Source organism: Cetorhinus maximus, chromosome 16 (genome assembly GCF_964194155.1).
Source record: "Cetorhinus maximus chromosome 16, sCetMax3.hap1.1, whole genome shotgun sequence".
Taxonomy (NCBI): Eukaryota; Metazoa; Chordata; class Chondrichthyes; order Lamniformes; family Cetorhinidae; genus Cetorhinus; species Cetorhinus maximus.
This window is the reverse complement of record NC_135894.1, coordinates 100,658,928-100,675,182: the sequence shown is the minus strand read 5'-3', so window position 1 is coordinate 100,675,182 and position 16,255 is coordinate 100,658,928. Positions and strand designations below refer to the sequence as shown.

At 49.0% G+C, this 16,255-nt stretch overlaps 1 protein-coding gene across 3 annotated transcripts in view; it reads left to right on the top strand.

The window, feature by feature from the left end:
• robo1 (roundabout, axon guidance receptor, homolog 1 (Drosophila)) overlaps nt 1–16,255 on the top strand; it is a 663,637-nt gene that overhangs the window by 352,849 nt on the left and 294,533 nt on the right. For all 3 annotated transcript variants that reach the window (XM_078560414.1, XM_078560413.1, XM_078560412.1), the window contains exon 4: nt 1,203–1,529. In XM_078560414.1, the coding sequence (XP_078416540.1) occupies nt 1,203–1,529 (327 nt within the window). The remainder of the gene's footprint in view (nt 1–1,202; nt 1,530–16,255) is intronic.

The following is a 16,255-nucleotide window of genomic DNA, read 5'->3' as shown; positions in this document are numbered from 1 at the left end:
GCTGTTCCCCCCCCTCCCCTCCTGAGACCCCCCCATCCTGCCCTCAACTCACCCGTGGCCTGTGTCCCTTACCTGGGTGCATTGCCAGCAGCTGCCACTGCTCCTCCAGTGGCGCTGACAGCACTCGACGGCTTCCAGCCTCTAATTGGCCAGCAGCTCTCAGGGAGCAGGATGACCGTTCCCAGGGTTCTTGATCCCGGGAAGGCTCGGCCACTGGCCACTTGAGGCACTTAATGTGGCTGACCTCCCTCAGAAGGCGGCGTGGGACTCTCCAGAGACTGCCGTTGCCTCAGTTAGATTATGTGTGTGTGGCATTAATGGCCTCCACAGTCAAATAGTTCACCAATTATTTATGTCAAGGCACCCACGCCTGGGGTCAAGGTAGTAGGGTGCCGGTACCTATGAAACTACCCCAATCGAGGCAAGTGCTGTCAGACAAGAATGCAACACCGATTTGGGATGTTGCCACCTCCTTCAACAACAACATACATTTATATAGCCACTTTAACATAGAAAGATGTTCCAAGGTGCTTCAAGCAGCGCTATCAAACAAGATTTGCCACCAAGTCACGTGAGGAGATATTAGGTCAGATGAGCAAAAGCTTGGTCAGAGAGGTTGATTTTCAGGAGCTTTCTAAAGGAGGACAGTGAGGTTAGAGAGTTGGAGAGGTTTAGGGAGGGAATTCCATAGGTAAGGGACGCCCGCCGACAGTAGAGCGATTAAAATCAGGGATGCTCAAGACGGCCAGAATCGGAGAAGCAGAGCTATCTCTCAGAGGCTTTCAGAGCTGCAGGAGATTGCAGAGGTAGGGAGGGGTGAGACCACAGAGGGATTTGACTACAAGGGCGAGAACTTTAAAACTGAGGCATGGCCGGATCGGGTCCCCAGTTGGAGAAAGATTAGCGATCTCAGGAGAACAGGACTTTTGGCGAGATAGCAAAGACAGCAGCAGAGTTTAGGATGAGTTTAAATTTATGGCGGGGGTGTGGGGTGGGTGGTGGAAGATGGAAGGGGGCGGGGGTGCACCAGGAGTGCGATGGAATAGTCAAGTCTGCAGGTAACAAAGTCATGGATCAGCAGCAGATGAGCTGAGGTGGGCACAGATGCCACAGAGGTAGAAGAGGCCACGAATCCTCAGGCAAAAATAAAACGAAGCCTAATTTTAAGTTTTTAACTCCTCTCCCTTCTCTCCCTCTCTCAGGATCCCGTCTTCGACAGGAGGATTTCCCGCCCCGGATTGCGGAACACCCCTCTGACCTGATCGTGTCCAAGGGTGAGCCGGCCACCCTGAACTGCAAGGCCGAGGGGAGGCCCAGCCCCACTGTCGAGTGGTACAAGGACGGCGAGCGGGTGGAGACGGACAAGGACGATCCCCGCTCTCACCGCATGCTGCTGCCCAGTGGCTCCTTGTTCTTCCTGCGCATTGTACACGGACGGAGGAGCAAACCCGACGAGGGCAGCTACGTCTGTGTGGCCCGGAACTACCTGGGGGAGGCCGTCAGCCACAACGCCTCGCTGGAGGTGGCAAGTAAGTGGGCGGGCGCTCTGCTACGCGGGGGAGCTGGTCTGGAGCACCCGTCTTGAGGCCACGGGGTTGTTGGCCCATTCCAGGGTGGACGGGCTGATTTAATCTCTCAAACTGCCCCTGCAGCATGAGTTAGAGATTCACCTCTCCCAGGAGCTGGTTGTATCAGCCACATGTAGCTGTTTGGGAAGTCAGATGGGTCTAATTGCCGTTCTTGTTGGCTGATAAAACATAAAACATGGTAAAAAAAAATAAAAAGTAGGCACTGTCTCTAGTCATGTGATCTCAATGCTTACAGGCATGTGAACTTTAACCTTTTGGTTTATTGGTTAAAATGGTGAGAGGAATAGCAGAAAGTGCAAATGTTCCTTTGTTCATTGTAGCTGCTCTACACTCTTGATGCCTGAATGATGAAAAATGTTCACGTGAATATACACACATGAAGTACATTTATCCATGTTGTGGCTGGGGTGTTTTTCAACAATAAAGCTGTTGCTGTAACTTCACTTGGGACTAAATCAGCGATTTCCATTGGCCATTACTTGACTATGGAGAGAGTATTTTTAGCTGTCTCGCTCTGAGATGAAGTGCTGATGTGTACAGATCCCTCTCTGGGATCGAGAGTGGGGGGGGGTGCCTGCAGTTTGAAGGGATGAGTTAACAGCATCACACAGGGTTAAGATACATCGGTTTAAGGGTGAGTTTCCCATAACATGTTAGCATGAACTAATCCTTGCGATGATATTGGACGAGGCAGGGACTTGATAGAAGGGTCTTTCTTTCATAATGACACAGTTTTGATTGCTTCCTGCTGCTCAGACCGTTTTGCGCGCAATAAAAAGACCAGAGAGAGTTTCTGATTTTTTTCCAAGATGTCACTGTATGATTGAGGCAACTTGTGTTTCCTTTGGTCGATGTAAAGTGGTTTGATTTTAACTTGAGCTAAAGGTACATTTGCAGCTCTGGGTAATCCCGTGTGTGTGTGTCTCAATGTCAGCTTCTGTACATGTGCAGTATACAGTGGATATAAGGGAACAATTCAGTCCTGGTACTGTACGACCCGCCTGTGTCCATGCATGTATCTTCTCGATAATTGGGCCTGAGTGTTGACTGGTGCGAGGCTTTATGTACATGGGGTGCTAAAGTCACCAGCGAGGGCTAGAGCCCAACATGAAAGAGGCTTAAATCTTTCGCAAGTGTTCAATCCATTCTGACAGGCATCTGAACGCCACACAGGACGCAAGTGATTTGAATCATATTGTAGACCTTGTCAAACACATTCATTCCACAAGCCATTTTGATTTTTTTAAAAATTGGAACTGCAATTTCTATTCAATGTGTTCCTGTTGCAAATACAAATGGACAAGGGGAATCTCGATGGATTTTAATGCCAACTCCTGTAGAGGATTCATAGTTGAGAATGTGTGAGTTATGAGTGAATAAACTGTCTTACATTCACTGCAAAATCATCGATCGGATCCTCATCACAATTCTGTTTTAAACAAAAGGTTTGCATTTATGTCGCATCTTTCGCTATCTCAGGATGTCCCAAATCTCTTAACAACCAATGGAGTGCAGTCATTTGTCTATTGTCGGAATTGCATCAACCAATGTGCAGGCAGCAATGAGACAAATGACCAGATCATCTGTTTCCTGGACACTGATTGAGGTTTAAATATTGGCCAGGACACCGGGGAGAACTCTCCTGCTCTTCTTGGAATAGTGGCTGTGGAACCTTTTACCTTTGTTAAGAGGGCCAATCTCATCCAAAAAATTGCAGTTGGTCTGTGCAGCACTCCCTCAGTGCTGTAGTAAAGACTGAAGCCTTTCCCTTTACTGCTTGCTGCAAAATTGGTTCCCTAGTTGCAGACTTCACCCCTCTCCTGGCAACTGTCTGAGACTGAACCAGACTATTTTCAACCTTGGTGTCATATTTTACCTCAAGATGAGCTTATCATCAAACATCCATGACATTGCTAAGATGACCAAACTCCACCTCATAATATCACCCCCTGTCTCAGCTTATCTGCTGCTGAAACTCTCCTCCATGCCTTTGCTGACTAGATTTGACTGTTCAGACACACTCCTGGCTGGCTTTCCACCTTCTATTTTATGTCAGCTTGAGGTCATCCAAAACTCTGCTGCCCGTGTCTTAACTCACACCAAGCCCGTTCCCCTATCACTCCTTGACCTACATTGGCTCCCAGTCAAGCAACACCTCGATTTGAAAATTCTCATCCTTGTTTTTGAATCATCTCACCCATCCCTATATCTCTAACCTCCTCCAGCCCCTCAAACCTCTGAGGTATCTAAACCTGGCCTCTCGCATGCCCCGTTTTAATCGCTCCGCCATTGGTGGCCGGGCCTTTAGTTGCCTGGGCCCTGGAATTCCCTCCCTGCACCTCTCCCCCTCTCCAGCTCACTTTCCTCCTTTAAGCTGTTCCTTAGAGCCTCTTTGTCCAAGCTTTTGGTCACCTGTCCTAAGATTTCCCTAAGTGGAATGAGTGTCAAATGTTGTTTGACAATGCTCCTGTGAAGCATTCTGGGATGTTGTACTGTGTTGAAAGTAGTATATAAATACAAATTGTTGTTAGGTCTAAGAGTTGTACTGTTGTTGTATTCCAGGAAGAATTAGCACCTTTAGGAAGTGATGTGGTGGGGGTGGTGGTGGTGGAGGGGGATGCGTGGGGGTGGGGAAACTGGAGGAGGAGATTAAAAGGACACAGTTACGAGCATTGACTCCATTTAATGACATTGATACCCTGACCTCTCGACCTCATAGCCTTCTTATGGTTTCACTCATGGGGAGGTGCTGGGGGGATGGGGGTGGGTTGGGGGGAGGCTCAGCAATGGACATTAAGAGGAAATAATTCAAAGGGTGCCTGTCGCTAAATGTAACGGGATCCAATGGGAAATGGACAAAGAGCACAGCTGCTTGACAAGGAACTTTGATCAAAGCTTTGTACATTGTCCACGGTTGATGGTAACCTGCAGCTATGTCGCATTGTGTGATCGCAGTAGAAGAGGGCTGGCATGACAGGCCATTGCTGATCCCTTCTCCATTTGCAAAATTACAGGATCAGATACATGTAATGAAGGCCCTGGTTAATGAGATCCCTGCTCTTCTTTTTACCCACTCCCCACACCCAGCCTTGGACTAACAAAAGCCCAAAAGTCACGAATTGTACTGCTCAGAGGCTACCCGAGGTATCTGATTACCATCTCTCTCTCTCTCTCTCTCTCACACACACACAGTAATCAAGCCTGGATTGTAATAGCTGGGTAACTCTCAGGGCTGATGGCCACGATAAGGCCCTCATTTCTCTGCCTTTTCCTGTCTGTTTTGTTTGCTTTGCAGCTTGAAGTAACATTCCTCCCAGGAAGGTGCTTTGATGAGTATCTGGTTAAGGTGAACTCCCAGAGCCACAGCCTCTTGCAAGTGCAGCCTGCGAGGAATTAAGAGCCTCATCTCTCTCGCACCGAAAAGTCACGTTTTGCTAAGCTGCCGCTTCTCCTCCGCCCTCCCTCTTTACCAGGGTGACCAACTGTTATGGAATAAAATAAGGGACACTTTGACAGTGGGGCCACTAGAGCGGGTGCTGTGAGGGGGGCGTGGGAGGTGGGGGGCATTGGTAATCATGAGAGCTGGGGGGGGCTGGTGGTTTTCAAGATGAGAGGGGCAGTGGAGCTGGGGGGGAGCGGTCTTGAGACCATAATAGACTGGGTTTCAAATCAATTAAAACTTACAACTTATATTGTTGAGTCACTACATTGTCGTCTCCCCGCTGGCCGACTCACTCAGCTGCAGTCCCGTTCAAATCACTCAAACTCGCCATAGAGTCTCCCAGGATCAGTCTCCCACGGGCTGCCCTAGAACCACAGGACTAGAGGTTCAGGGGGAAAATGGTCAAAATGAGGGACTGTCTCTAAAAGATGGTGCAGTTGGTCAACCTGCTTTTTACATCTCCGAGGTACAAGTGGGGAGATGGTGGTGTAGTGGGAATGTCACTGGACTAGTAATATAGCGATAAAAACAAACAACTACTGCGGATGCTGGAAATCCAAAACAAAAACAGAATTACCTGGAAAAACTCAGCAGGTCTGGCAGCATCGGCGGAGAAGAAAAGAGTTGACGTTTCGAGTCCTCATGACCCTTCAGCAGTAATATAGAGGCCCCAGGTTAATGCTCTGGCAGCTGGTGGAATTTGAATCCAGTTAATGAATCCAGAATTGAAAGTGAGCCTCAGTGATGGTGACCATGAAGCTGTCATCAATCGTTGTAAAAACTCATCTGGGGCACTAGTGCCCTTTAGGGAAGGAAATCTGTCAACCTTACCGGGCCTGGCCCACATGTGACTCCCACAACAACGTGCTTGACTCTTGACTGCCCTCTGCAACGGCTTATTACTGGCAATTTGGGATAAGCAACAAACGCTGGCCCTAGTAGCAATGTCCACACCCCATAATGTCCTACCCCCTCCATTCCACTCTCCTCCATACCCCTAATGCAGCCCTCCTCTCCCCATCTTCCACTGCTGTTTCCCCTCCCCTCTAGCTCTTCCCTGGTTATGTCCCCTCCCTCTCTCCTGCCGCTGCAGACTCTCAATAGACCGAAAGCCACTCCATTTCTATAGCGCCTTTCACAACCTCAGGACAAGCCAAAGCACTGTACAGCCAATGTCGCACCTTTGTGAGGTGCGATCACTGTTGTCATGTAAGGAACAGGGCAGCTAATTTGAAAACAGCAAACTCCCACAGACAGCAATCTGCTCAGGATCAGATAATCGCTCTTCTCAATGGCCTTCCGTAAGTGGAAACAATTTCTTTCCACCTTCTCGATCAAAATCACTCATCATTTTGAACAGCTCTACTAAATCCCTCCCCGCCGCCCCTCCCCTGCTTAACCTTCTCTGCTCTAAGGAGAACAATCCCAGCTTCTCCAGTCCCTCCACATAACTGAAGTCCCGCATCCCTGGTACCGTTCTAACAAATCCCCTTGGGACCCTCTGCAGGGCCTCGATATCCTTCCTGAAGTGTGGTGCGCAGAGATGGATCCAGTGCCCAACCAGTTATTTAATAGCCTCCCTCTGAAGAAGAACAGCCAGAGATCATCTGAGGAAAGATGTTCTGAGCAAGGGGATGGAGATCTTTAGCATCGAGTTGGCGATTTGTGCTCGCTGATTGATTGGTAGGCTAAAGGGATGGGGGGGGTGATGGTGGTCGGTGGTGGGGGAGATTGTGGGGGTGCCACGAGGGCAAGAGGATGGGGGTGGGGGAGGAGTGTGGGGTTAGGGGTGCGTGTGGGATCAGGGCCGTGAACTTGATGCAGTGGAGAAGAGTGTGTCGGGGGATGGTAGAGAGGGACACCAATAAGTTTGGGTGACTCACAGGAAGGTATAATTGAGCGAGCGGGCCTGTGATTTAAAGGAGAAATCCTCAATCTCTTCAATCTTTCTGTGGCAGTCGGAGTCCACGCGATTTCATCTACCTACTCATCCTCTCGCTGAACAGTCAAACCAGGGGCGATTCATGGTGCCATTTATTTTTTTGATGGCTGAGTTAGACAGATTTTTGATTAACAAGGGAGTTGAGGGTTATGGGGACAGGCTGGACAGCGGAATGAAGGCCACCAAGCAGATCAACCACTATCTTTTTGAATGGCGGAGCAGGCTCGAGGGGCCGAGTGGCCTACCCCTGCTCCCATTTCTTATGATCTCATGTTCTCAATGCTTTGCCCAGATCCTAAATTCAAAACCATTGGCACATCTCTCTCTGTGTGTAACAGAACAGCGGAACAGCCTGGAGGGGCTGAATGGCCTACTCCTGGTATTTACTCCCAACCTGTCGGGGGCCGGGGCTGACAGGTGATTGGACCTGAGTCTTCGTAAAAGCATACTGGTTGGATGGAGCCTATTCGGCCCATCGTGTGATTGTCGGCCCTCTGATGCCCACAACAACAAATTTGTTTGTAACTGGGAAGATAATCAAATACGTGAAAATAATGTCGCAATTCAAGTGGAGCATTTGGCCTTCATAGAATCCAGTTGATTAAGTGCTTTAAACCTATCAATCAATTCATCTCAGGGAATTTGGAACACACTTCCCCGAATAGCTGTTAAGATTTGGGGACAATTGGAAATTTCAAAGCTGAGATGAACAGATTTTTACCAGGTGAAAGGGGTGTTAACCATTCGGGATGTGGTGCAGGTAGATGGAATTAAGATACCGATCAACCTTGATCCATCTGAATGGTTGTACAAGCTCAAGGGGCTAAGTGGCCTCCTCCTCTTCCTACATTCCTCAGGATGGCCAGCCTAACATTGTGTACTGAAATCCCTGGATGAGGGATGAAATAATTGGGGGCCTTGGGATAGTTTCCTGGAGGAGGAGGAAGTCATCTTGAAACAGGCCTGTTTAAAGTTGCTCTGTCAGATTCTAATGTTTGAACAGGGTAATCGTGTTGAGACACGAGATTCCAAATCTCAGGTCAAATAAAGAGTTTGAAATGCTATAGGGCAGGAAGTTTCAGTGTGATGTCTTGTGAGACAAGCAATCGATCTAAGATTAGCCGAAGCCCAGTTGATAAACAGCAAAGGAATTCACTCTGACATCCTCCCCGTGAGTCCAAGTCCCACTCAAAGGGAATCAGCAAAAATTCTCAGCTGATGCTCCTGGTGCAATACTGAGGGAGCACTACACTGTCAGAGGATCAGTCCTGAGGGAGCACTACACTGTCAGAGGATCAGTCCTGAGGGAGCGCTACACCGTCAGAGAATCAGTCCTGAGGGAGCGCTACACTGTCAGAGGATCAGTCCTGAGGGAGCACTACACTGTAGGAGGATCAGTACTGAGGGAGCACTACACTGTCAGAGGATCAGTACTGAGGGAGCACTGCACTGTCAGAGGATCAGTCCTGAAGGAGCACTACACTGTAGGAGGATCAGTACTGAGGGAGCACTACACTGTCAGAGGATCAGTACTGAGGGAGCACTACACTGTAAGAGGATCAGTCCTGAGGGAGCACTACACTGTCAGAGGATCAGTCCTGAGGGAGCACTACACTGTCAGAGGATCAGTCCTGGGGGAGCACTACACTGTAAGAGGATCAGTCCTGAGGGAGCACTACACTGTCAGTGGATCAGTCCTGAAGGAGCACTACACTGTAAGAGGATCAGTCCTGAGGGAGCGCTACACTGTAGGAGCATCAGTACTTAGGGAGCACTACACTGTAGGAGGGTCAGTCCTGAGGGAGCACTGCACTGTAGGAGGGTCAGTCCTGAGGGAGCGCTGCACTGTAGGAGGGTCAGTCCTAAAAGAATGCTGCATTGTAGGAGGGTCAGTCCTGGGGGAATGCTGCACCATCGGAGCGTTAGTCCTGGGGGAGCACTGCACTGTCTGAGGGTCAGTACTGAGGGTTTGTAGCACTGCCTGAGGGTCAGAACTGAAGGTTTGTTGCACTGTCTGAGAGTCAGAACTGAGGGAGTGCTGCAGTGTCAGAGGGTCAGTACTGAGGGAGTGCTGCACTGTCAGAGTGTCACTACTGAGGGAGTGCTGCACTGTCAGAGGGTCAGTACTGAGGGAGTGCTGCACTGTCGGAGGGTTAGTACTGAGGGAGTGCTGCACTGTCAGAGGGTCAGTACTGAGGGAGTGCTGCACTGTCGGAGGGTCAGTACTGACGGAGTGCCGCACTGTCAGAGGGTCAGTACTGAGGGAGTGCTGCACTGTCAGACGGTCAGTACTGATGGAGCGCCGCACTGTCAGAGGGTCAGTACTGAGGGAGTGCTGCACTGTCGGAGGGTCAGTACTGAGGGAGTGCCGCACTGTCAGAGGAGCAGAATCCTGGCTCTCTCGATTCCTCAGCAGGCTGCCTCACACTAGGAAAGACTAATTGAGCAGCAAGTGGAGATCAAACTGAAATTCTCGGTATTTTTTGTGTATCTTTCTGACCCTCCCCTTCCCTCTTCCTGGCTGCTCCCTTGTGTCACAGCACAGCAGCTAATGAGCAACATCCACTGACGGAACGTGAGGTTTGGGACCAGGGTGTGGGTATAAATGATGGTATCTGTCACCTCAAAGGTTCCTGGGATTATGATTGTAACAATTAAACCTGAATAAATTAGCGGGCCTGTGATGGATGATGAAACAGCGTAAACGTCTGCTGCGTGCGTGAGTTGCGCGTACTCCCTGTTCCATTGTCAGGAGAGGGCAGCGAGTCAGCTCGACAATCCGTGTTTGTTGCCAGAGCGTCTCACTCTTTCAGCTGCATTTGGTTAAAATCCGTTAATAAATTTGTGTTTTTTCCCGATCTCGGCCTGTCATTGCCCTCTGCCCCCGAGGGAGGGATCAAAACGATATTCTTCCTTAATGGGATCATTTGCATTTCCCCTCCGAATCCAATTAACTGCTTTGCAGCACAGATATAGCAAACTCTCTGACTAGACACATAACATGACGCTTATACCTTCAACTCAGACTTAAAATGAATGGCTGTCTCTCCCTCCGCAGCCTTGCCCTCCCTACCTCTGTAACCTTCTCCAGCTGCAGATCCATCGAGTTACCTGCGCTCCTCTAGTCCTGGCCACTTGACCATCTTTGATTCCCATCGCTCCACCATTGGCGACCGTGCCTTCAATTATCTGGACCCTAAGCTCTGGAATTTCCTCCCTAAATCTCTCCGTCTCACAATCTCTCTTTAATTTGTCCCTTAAAGCCTACCTCGATGACTCAGCTTTTGGTCACTGGCCCTGAGATCACTTCAACGTGGGCTTGAGGTCGAATTTTGTTTCACAGTGCTCCAGGAACCTGTGAAGCATCTTGGGCCGTTTGACTATGCTGGAGGTGCTACAGAAGAGCAATCTGTTGTTTTTGTAGCTGTTGGAATCTCCTTCAGTGTGAGAGACCTCCCTTTGCAAATTAGTAAGGTTTGGGGGAGGGGTGAGGGTGCAAACACATCCACAAGCCAGTTCCTGGATGACCCACTTGCTCAATCCTGACACCGCCCCCTCCCTTTACAGCCTCTGTGCCCTCTTCACTTCTTTCGCCTTACAGAGAGAAACCTGAATGGGAGGAGCATCAGACTGGACTGGAATGTTTCTCTCTCACCCGCTTTCACACAATCCGCACCTGCTGCCAAATATCCCAGCCTCGTTGTCCGCCCTTTAACCCGATCCTCCCAGTGTCTGGGATGTTCAAAGGCTCTGATTGATCCATCCTGTCTCAAATCAGTTTGGACACCAGGGGTGAGGGGTGAGGGGGTGGGGGCGTGGGGGGGTGGGATTCTGCCTTTCCCCTTGCCCCTTTCCCATCCGGTTTAACAATAGAATTTGGTTAAGCTCCCATCGAGGATCTCGAGTCATTCCAGTGCTGACGCCCATCTGAATACCGGCGCTTCTGACAGTGCAGCGCTCCCTCAGCGTTGCTCTGAGAGTGCCAGCCTGGGTTTAGTGCTCGTGCCCCCGGAGTGGAACTCAAAGCCACAATCTTTAGGGGAGTGTGGGCAATGTTGAAATGGCGAGGGCGTTTGACAGAGTAAATAAGGAGAAAATGACCCCACTGACAAAAGAGTTGGTAACCAGAGGGACGCAGGTTTAAGGTAGTTGGCAAAAGAGGGGGAGTCGAGGCGAATGTATTTTCCGCAGCGAGTTGTTGTGATCTGGAATGCGCTGCCTGAAAGGGCGGAGGAAGCAGATTGAAAAGGCACTTTCAAATGGGGAATTGGATAAATACTTGAAGGAGGAAGGTTTGGGGAGAGAGCAGGGGAGGTCGGCTCCCTTGGTTGAGTAGCTCTTTTAAGAGCTGGCACTGGCACAATGGGCCGAATGGCCCATTCTGGATGATCCTATCATTCTATGAATTAGACTCCTGTGGAAGAATGTTCCAGTAGGAATGAGTGTTTCAGGAATGGGAATGGGGTAGGAGGCGGGTGGCGATGGGAAGAAGGGAATGGAGATTCTCAGTAACTGACTGCCTTGCTATGTGGGCAACTGAGATTCATCCAACTCTCACCCAATGAACACAAACAGTCATTAAACATTATTCGTCCTTAACCGCTCGCTCACTTGCTTCCCCTCTCTCCCCCTCTGCCCCTACCCCTACCCCCGTTCCCCCCCCTAGCCCCAAACTGCCTTAGTATGCAGCTAATCCCTCATAATGGTCAACCTAAGCCCCACTCCGGCCTTCCTCAGCCTGGATTTGCTGAGTTCGAGCCCGAGTGTTAAACGCTGCGCACATTCCGTGTCTTCAGGACTGTTGTGATCTGGAAGGCGCTGCCTGAAAGAGCGGTGGAAGCAGATTCAATAGGAGCTTTCAAAAGGGGGAATCGGATGTACAACGACAAGGAAACATTTTCAGGGAGAAGGTGGGGCAGGGCAAAGGTGTATGGAAGTGGGGGTAATTGGATTACGCTTTCAAATGAGGCGGGATAGATATGTGGGGCCGAATGGCCTCCTTCCATGCTCTGTGAAAAAAAGCAAAGCACTTTCAGCAAATGATATACTTTTAGAAGTATAGACACTGTTGTGATACACAAATACAAGAAAGAGGAGCAGGAGTAGACCATATGGCCAGTCAATCCTGCTCTGCCATCCAATACAATCATGGTGGATCTTGGGCTTCAGGTCCATTTTCCTGCCCACTCCCCATATCCCTCGATTCCCTGAGAGACCAAAAATCTGTCTATCCCAGCCTTAAATGTGTTCAACGATGGAGCATCACAACCCTCTGGGGTAGAGAATTCCAAAGATTCACAACCCTTTGAGTGAAGTAATTCCTCCTCATCTCAGTCCCAAATGATCGGCCACTTATCCTGAGACTGTGCCGCCCTGTGTTTTAGATTCCCCGACCAGTGGAAACAACCTCTCATTGTCAGCCTCTCCCTTGTCAAACCCCATCAGAGTATAGGTAGCTAATCTGCACACAGCAAGATCCCACACACAGTAATCTGATAATGACCAGATAATCGGCGTTAGAGATGCTGGTTCAGTGAGAAGTGTTGGTGAGGGCACGGGTGAACCTACCTGCCTTCCTTCAAAATTAATGATAGTGGGATCTTTTACATCCACCTGAGAGGGCAGACAGGGCAGGGCGTCTGGTTTAGCCGGAAGATGGCACCCCCCCAATAATGCAACATTCCCTATGTGTGTACACACACACACACACACAACCTGCGTCCGGGAAAGGCCAGGATCTGACTCGGCTGTGCACTGCCCCCCTTGGTCGAATGTCCAGCTGACTCCTCAGGGGCCTCGGGCATGCACGGATGACCACTAGGGGGAGACCCTCCGCCTGAGTACCCAGGCTGCCCAGTAAGAAGCCGTGGGAGTCCAGCACCAACAGGATAGGAGGGGGGGTTGAAAGAGCTTCAATTGCTTTGTTTTGCTAATGTGTGTTTGCTGTATAGTTACCATAGAAACGCAGGCTACAGAATCACCAGCAAACCCAAAATCCCTGATATTTGTATGTTGCCCCCCCCGCCCCCCCGCCTCCCCAGCCCGCCTCAGCTGAAGCTGGCCTGGTGGTTTGCCTATTCTCTGCACCTGCGATATTCAATAGCAGGTCACTGAGAGTGACTGTTCCAAACACAAACCATCTGAGTGATTTATGGTGCTGTCCCTTTCTGTGCAGCAATGGTGTTTTGTTTCGTTTGGCTTTCTGTACCCCCTCCAGAAGCACATCTCCATTGGATGCCAAATACCAATTACCACCTCTGCTTATCTGCATTTTGAATAAATTTGTATAAAAGATTGTTTGTGGCAACAAGCTGAGCTTCCCAGACTCCAGCATCAAGCTTCTGTCTGTGTCTGCGCTTCTATATATATATATATAATATCTGTGTGTGCCTGTGTCCATGTTTATATACTCTTGCATGTCTGTGTCTTCATATTTTCATGTGTGCGTATGCATGTGCGCTTGCGTCTATCCCAGTCAGCATGTGCACGGCGCTGCCTGTCTGTGTGAGTTTGTGTGTCTGTGTATACATTTGTGTGTCTGTGGCTGTGTGTGTACATGTGTCTGTGTATGATGTGGCTTTTTACATGTCTGCAAGTGTCTATAGCTGCGATAGTATGTGTTGGTGTGGCTGTGTGTGCATACGGATGCATGTGTCTATGTTTTTGCACATATATATGCTTTTTTTGTGTGCGTGTGTGTCTGCATGTGTTTCTGCGTGCCTATATGTCTGCATGTCTGCGTGTGCATGCGTGTCTGTGTGTACATCTGTGTGTGGGGGGGTGTGTGGGTGTGTGTATTTGTGCTTATGTGTGCTTTTCTTTTCTCAGTTCCTGGTTAAGCAATGTCTCCATTTGAAAATTTTCATCCTTGTTTCCTTCATGGCCTCACCCCTTCTCTCTCCATAATCTCCTCCAATCCCACAGCTCCAAGATATCTGCACCCCTCTAATCCTGGCCTCTTGAGCATCCCTGATTGTAATCACTCCACCATTGGTGGCCATGCCTTCAGCTGCCTGGGCTGTAAGCTCTCGAATTCCCTCCCTACCCCTCTCTACAGTTTTCTCTGCTAAGTCATTCTGGAAAACCTATCTCTTCAGTCAAGCTTCTGGTCACCTGTCCTGATAGTTCCTTCTGTGGCTCGGTGTCAAATTGTGTTTGATAATGTTCCAATGAAGCATTTTGGGATGGTTTGCTACCTTAAAAGGTGCTATATAAACACAAGTGGTTGTTGAATAAAATCTTGCAAACATTTTGCCACATCAGATATCACCAGATGATTCGCCTGCATGATGTCCTGTTGTAATTGCTTTTGTGAGTGGCCTTGAACATTTATTTCCACCTGCCTCGATTTCTCTAAATTAATTAGCCCATCTGAATGTGCAATTTGTTCCTTTTTATTTTGCTGGTGATTAATTGATCAGCAGACCCTCTGAACACATATCCCTGGAGAGACGCTGAGCCCTGGAACAAAGGGGAAATTTAAATAGCACATTCCTCGCTGTGTCACAGTAGGGAGGAGGTTTCTTCTTCGGTTTGCTGTGCATAGCAGAACTGCCTCCACAGGATGTATCCCTGATCCCATGTGGGGAGCTGTCTCCCTCCTTGTGTTGCAATACAGAATGGATATAGACACCTTACAGAAACATCTTTGAAGAGAAGATTATAAAAATACACACATATATAATTTATATTTTATATATATATATATATATTATGTATATCGTAATACACCTCAAGGCTCTTTACAGGAGTATTGTCAAACACCAAGCCACATACGAAATAGGTTTTAAGGAGTGTCGTAAAGGAGGAGAGAGAGGCGGAGAGGTTAGACATGCTAAGTGAAGCAGTGGAAGAGACAGGATGATAGGGAGAGCAGGGGGCCATTTCTCGAGCTCTAGCAACTCGGGGCACTCTAGCAAAGAGCTGATGAAGGTGCGATGGGCCCAAAGGCCTCCTCCTGAAGGTGGCACCAGCTTACCAGCCGAACAAAACCGATAAATCAGTCAATGTTCCCGACCGTTTTCTGACTGGGCCGTCTGTACAGGTCAATGCAATGTTGTCATGAACAGCCCACTCCCCCTGTGAAGCTGCAATCAGGCCCTCATTAACGCCATTGGGAGCCTCTGTCGATTTGCACAGGATCTGGGTTTAAATTGGGCAGGTGCTTCGGACATCTGACCAATGAGCTAGAGCGCCAGCTCTGCCTGGACACGTCACATGGTTTCATCACATGATTCCCCAACTGTCCCCAAACATCCTACCTATTGGTCCATCCTACAGGAGGCACTGTCTTTCAATGGCCAATCAGAGACGAGACAGAGGCTGTGTATTATCCAACTGGATTCACCTTGACTGGCAGTGAGAAAAACTTTTAATTGCTCCACCTCTAATATTTTTACAACTAATAAATTGAAATGTTCAAAGAAAGTGGAAAAAACACCATAATGTTCTTTCATTTGTCAATGATTGCTTTATTTCCACCTCCGTAAGGTCTCCCTCCTTCGCCCCAGTATCAGCTCACCTGCTGCTGAAGCCTCAATTCAAGCGCTCATTACCTCTAGACTTGTCTATCCCAATGTGCTTTTGACTCTTCTACCACATTCTACCCTTCGAAACCTGAAGTCTTACTGAACTCTCCTGCCCGTGTCTTCAATGGTACCAAATCTCATTGCCCTTTCACCCCTGTGCTTGCTGACCTACACTGGCTCCCAGTCAAGCAACATCTTGATTTTAAAGTTCTCATCCTTGTTTTCAAATCCCTCATGGCCTCGCCCCTCCCTATAATTTCCAGCTTCACAACCCTCTGAGGTATCTGCACTCCTCCAATTCTGGTCTCTTTTGCAACCCCAATTATAAGTTGCCATGCCTTCAGCTGTCTGGGTCTAAGCTTTGGAATTTGCTCCATACACGTCTCCGCCTCACTTTCTTCCTTTAAGAGGCTCCTTAAAATCCAGCTCTTTCTCTTCTGACCTAATCTCTCTTTGTGTGACATACTTTAGTATGATCCTATGGAAGCACCTTGGGACATTTCGTCATGTTCAAGGTGCTATATAGATATAAGCAGCCAGGGCACTGGGGAGAGCTCCCAGTGAGATGGTGCCATCAACGTGGATCTTTCACGTTCACCTGAGAGGGCAAACCGGGCCTTGGTTTAACATCATAGTGGAAATACCACAACCCTGACAGTGCAGCACAGGAAGTGTTAACCTGGACTGTGGTCCAATTCTCTGCAGTGGGATTTGAACCCACAACCTTTCAGGCTGAGAGGCGAGAGTGTCAGCC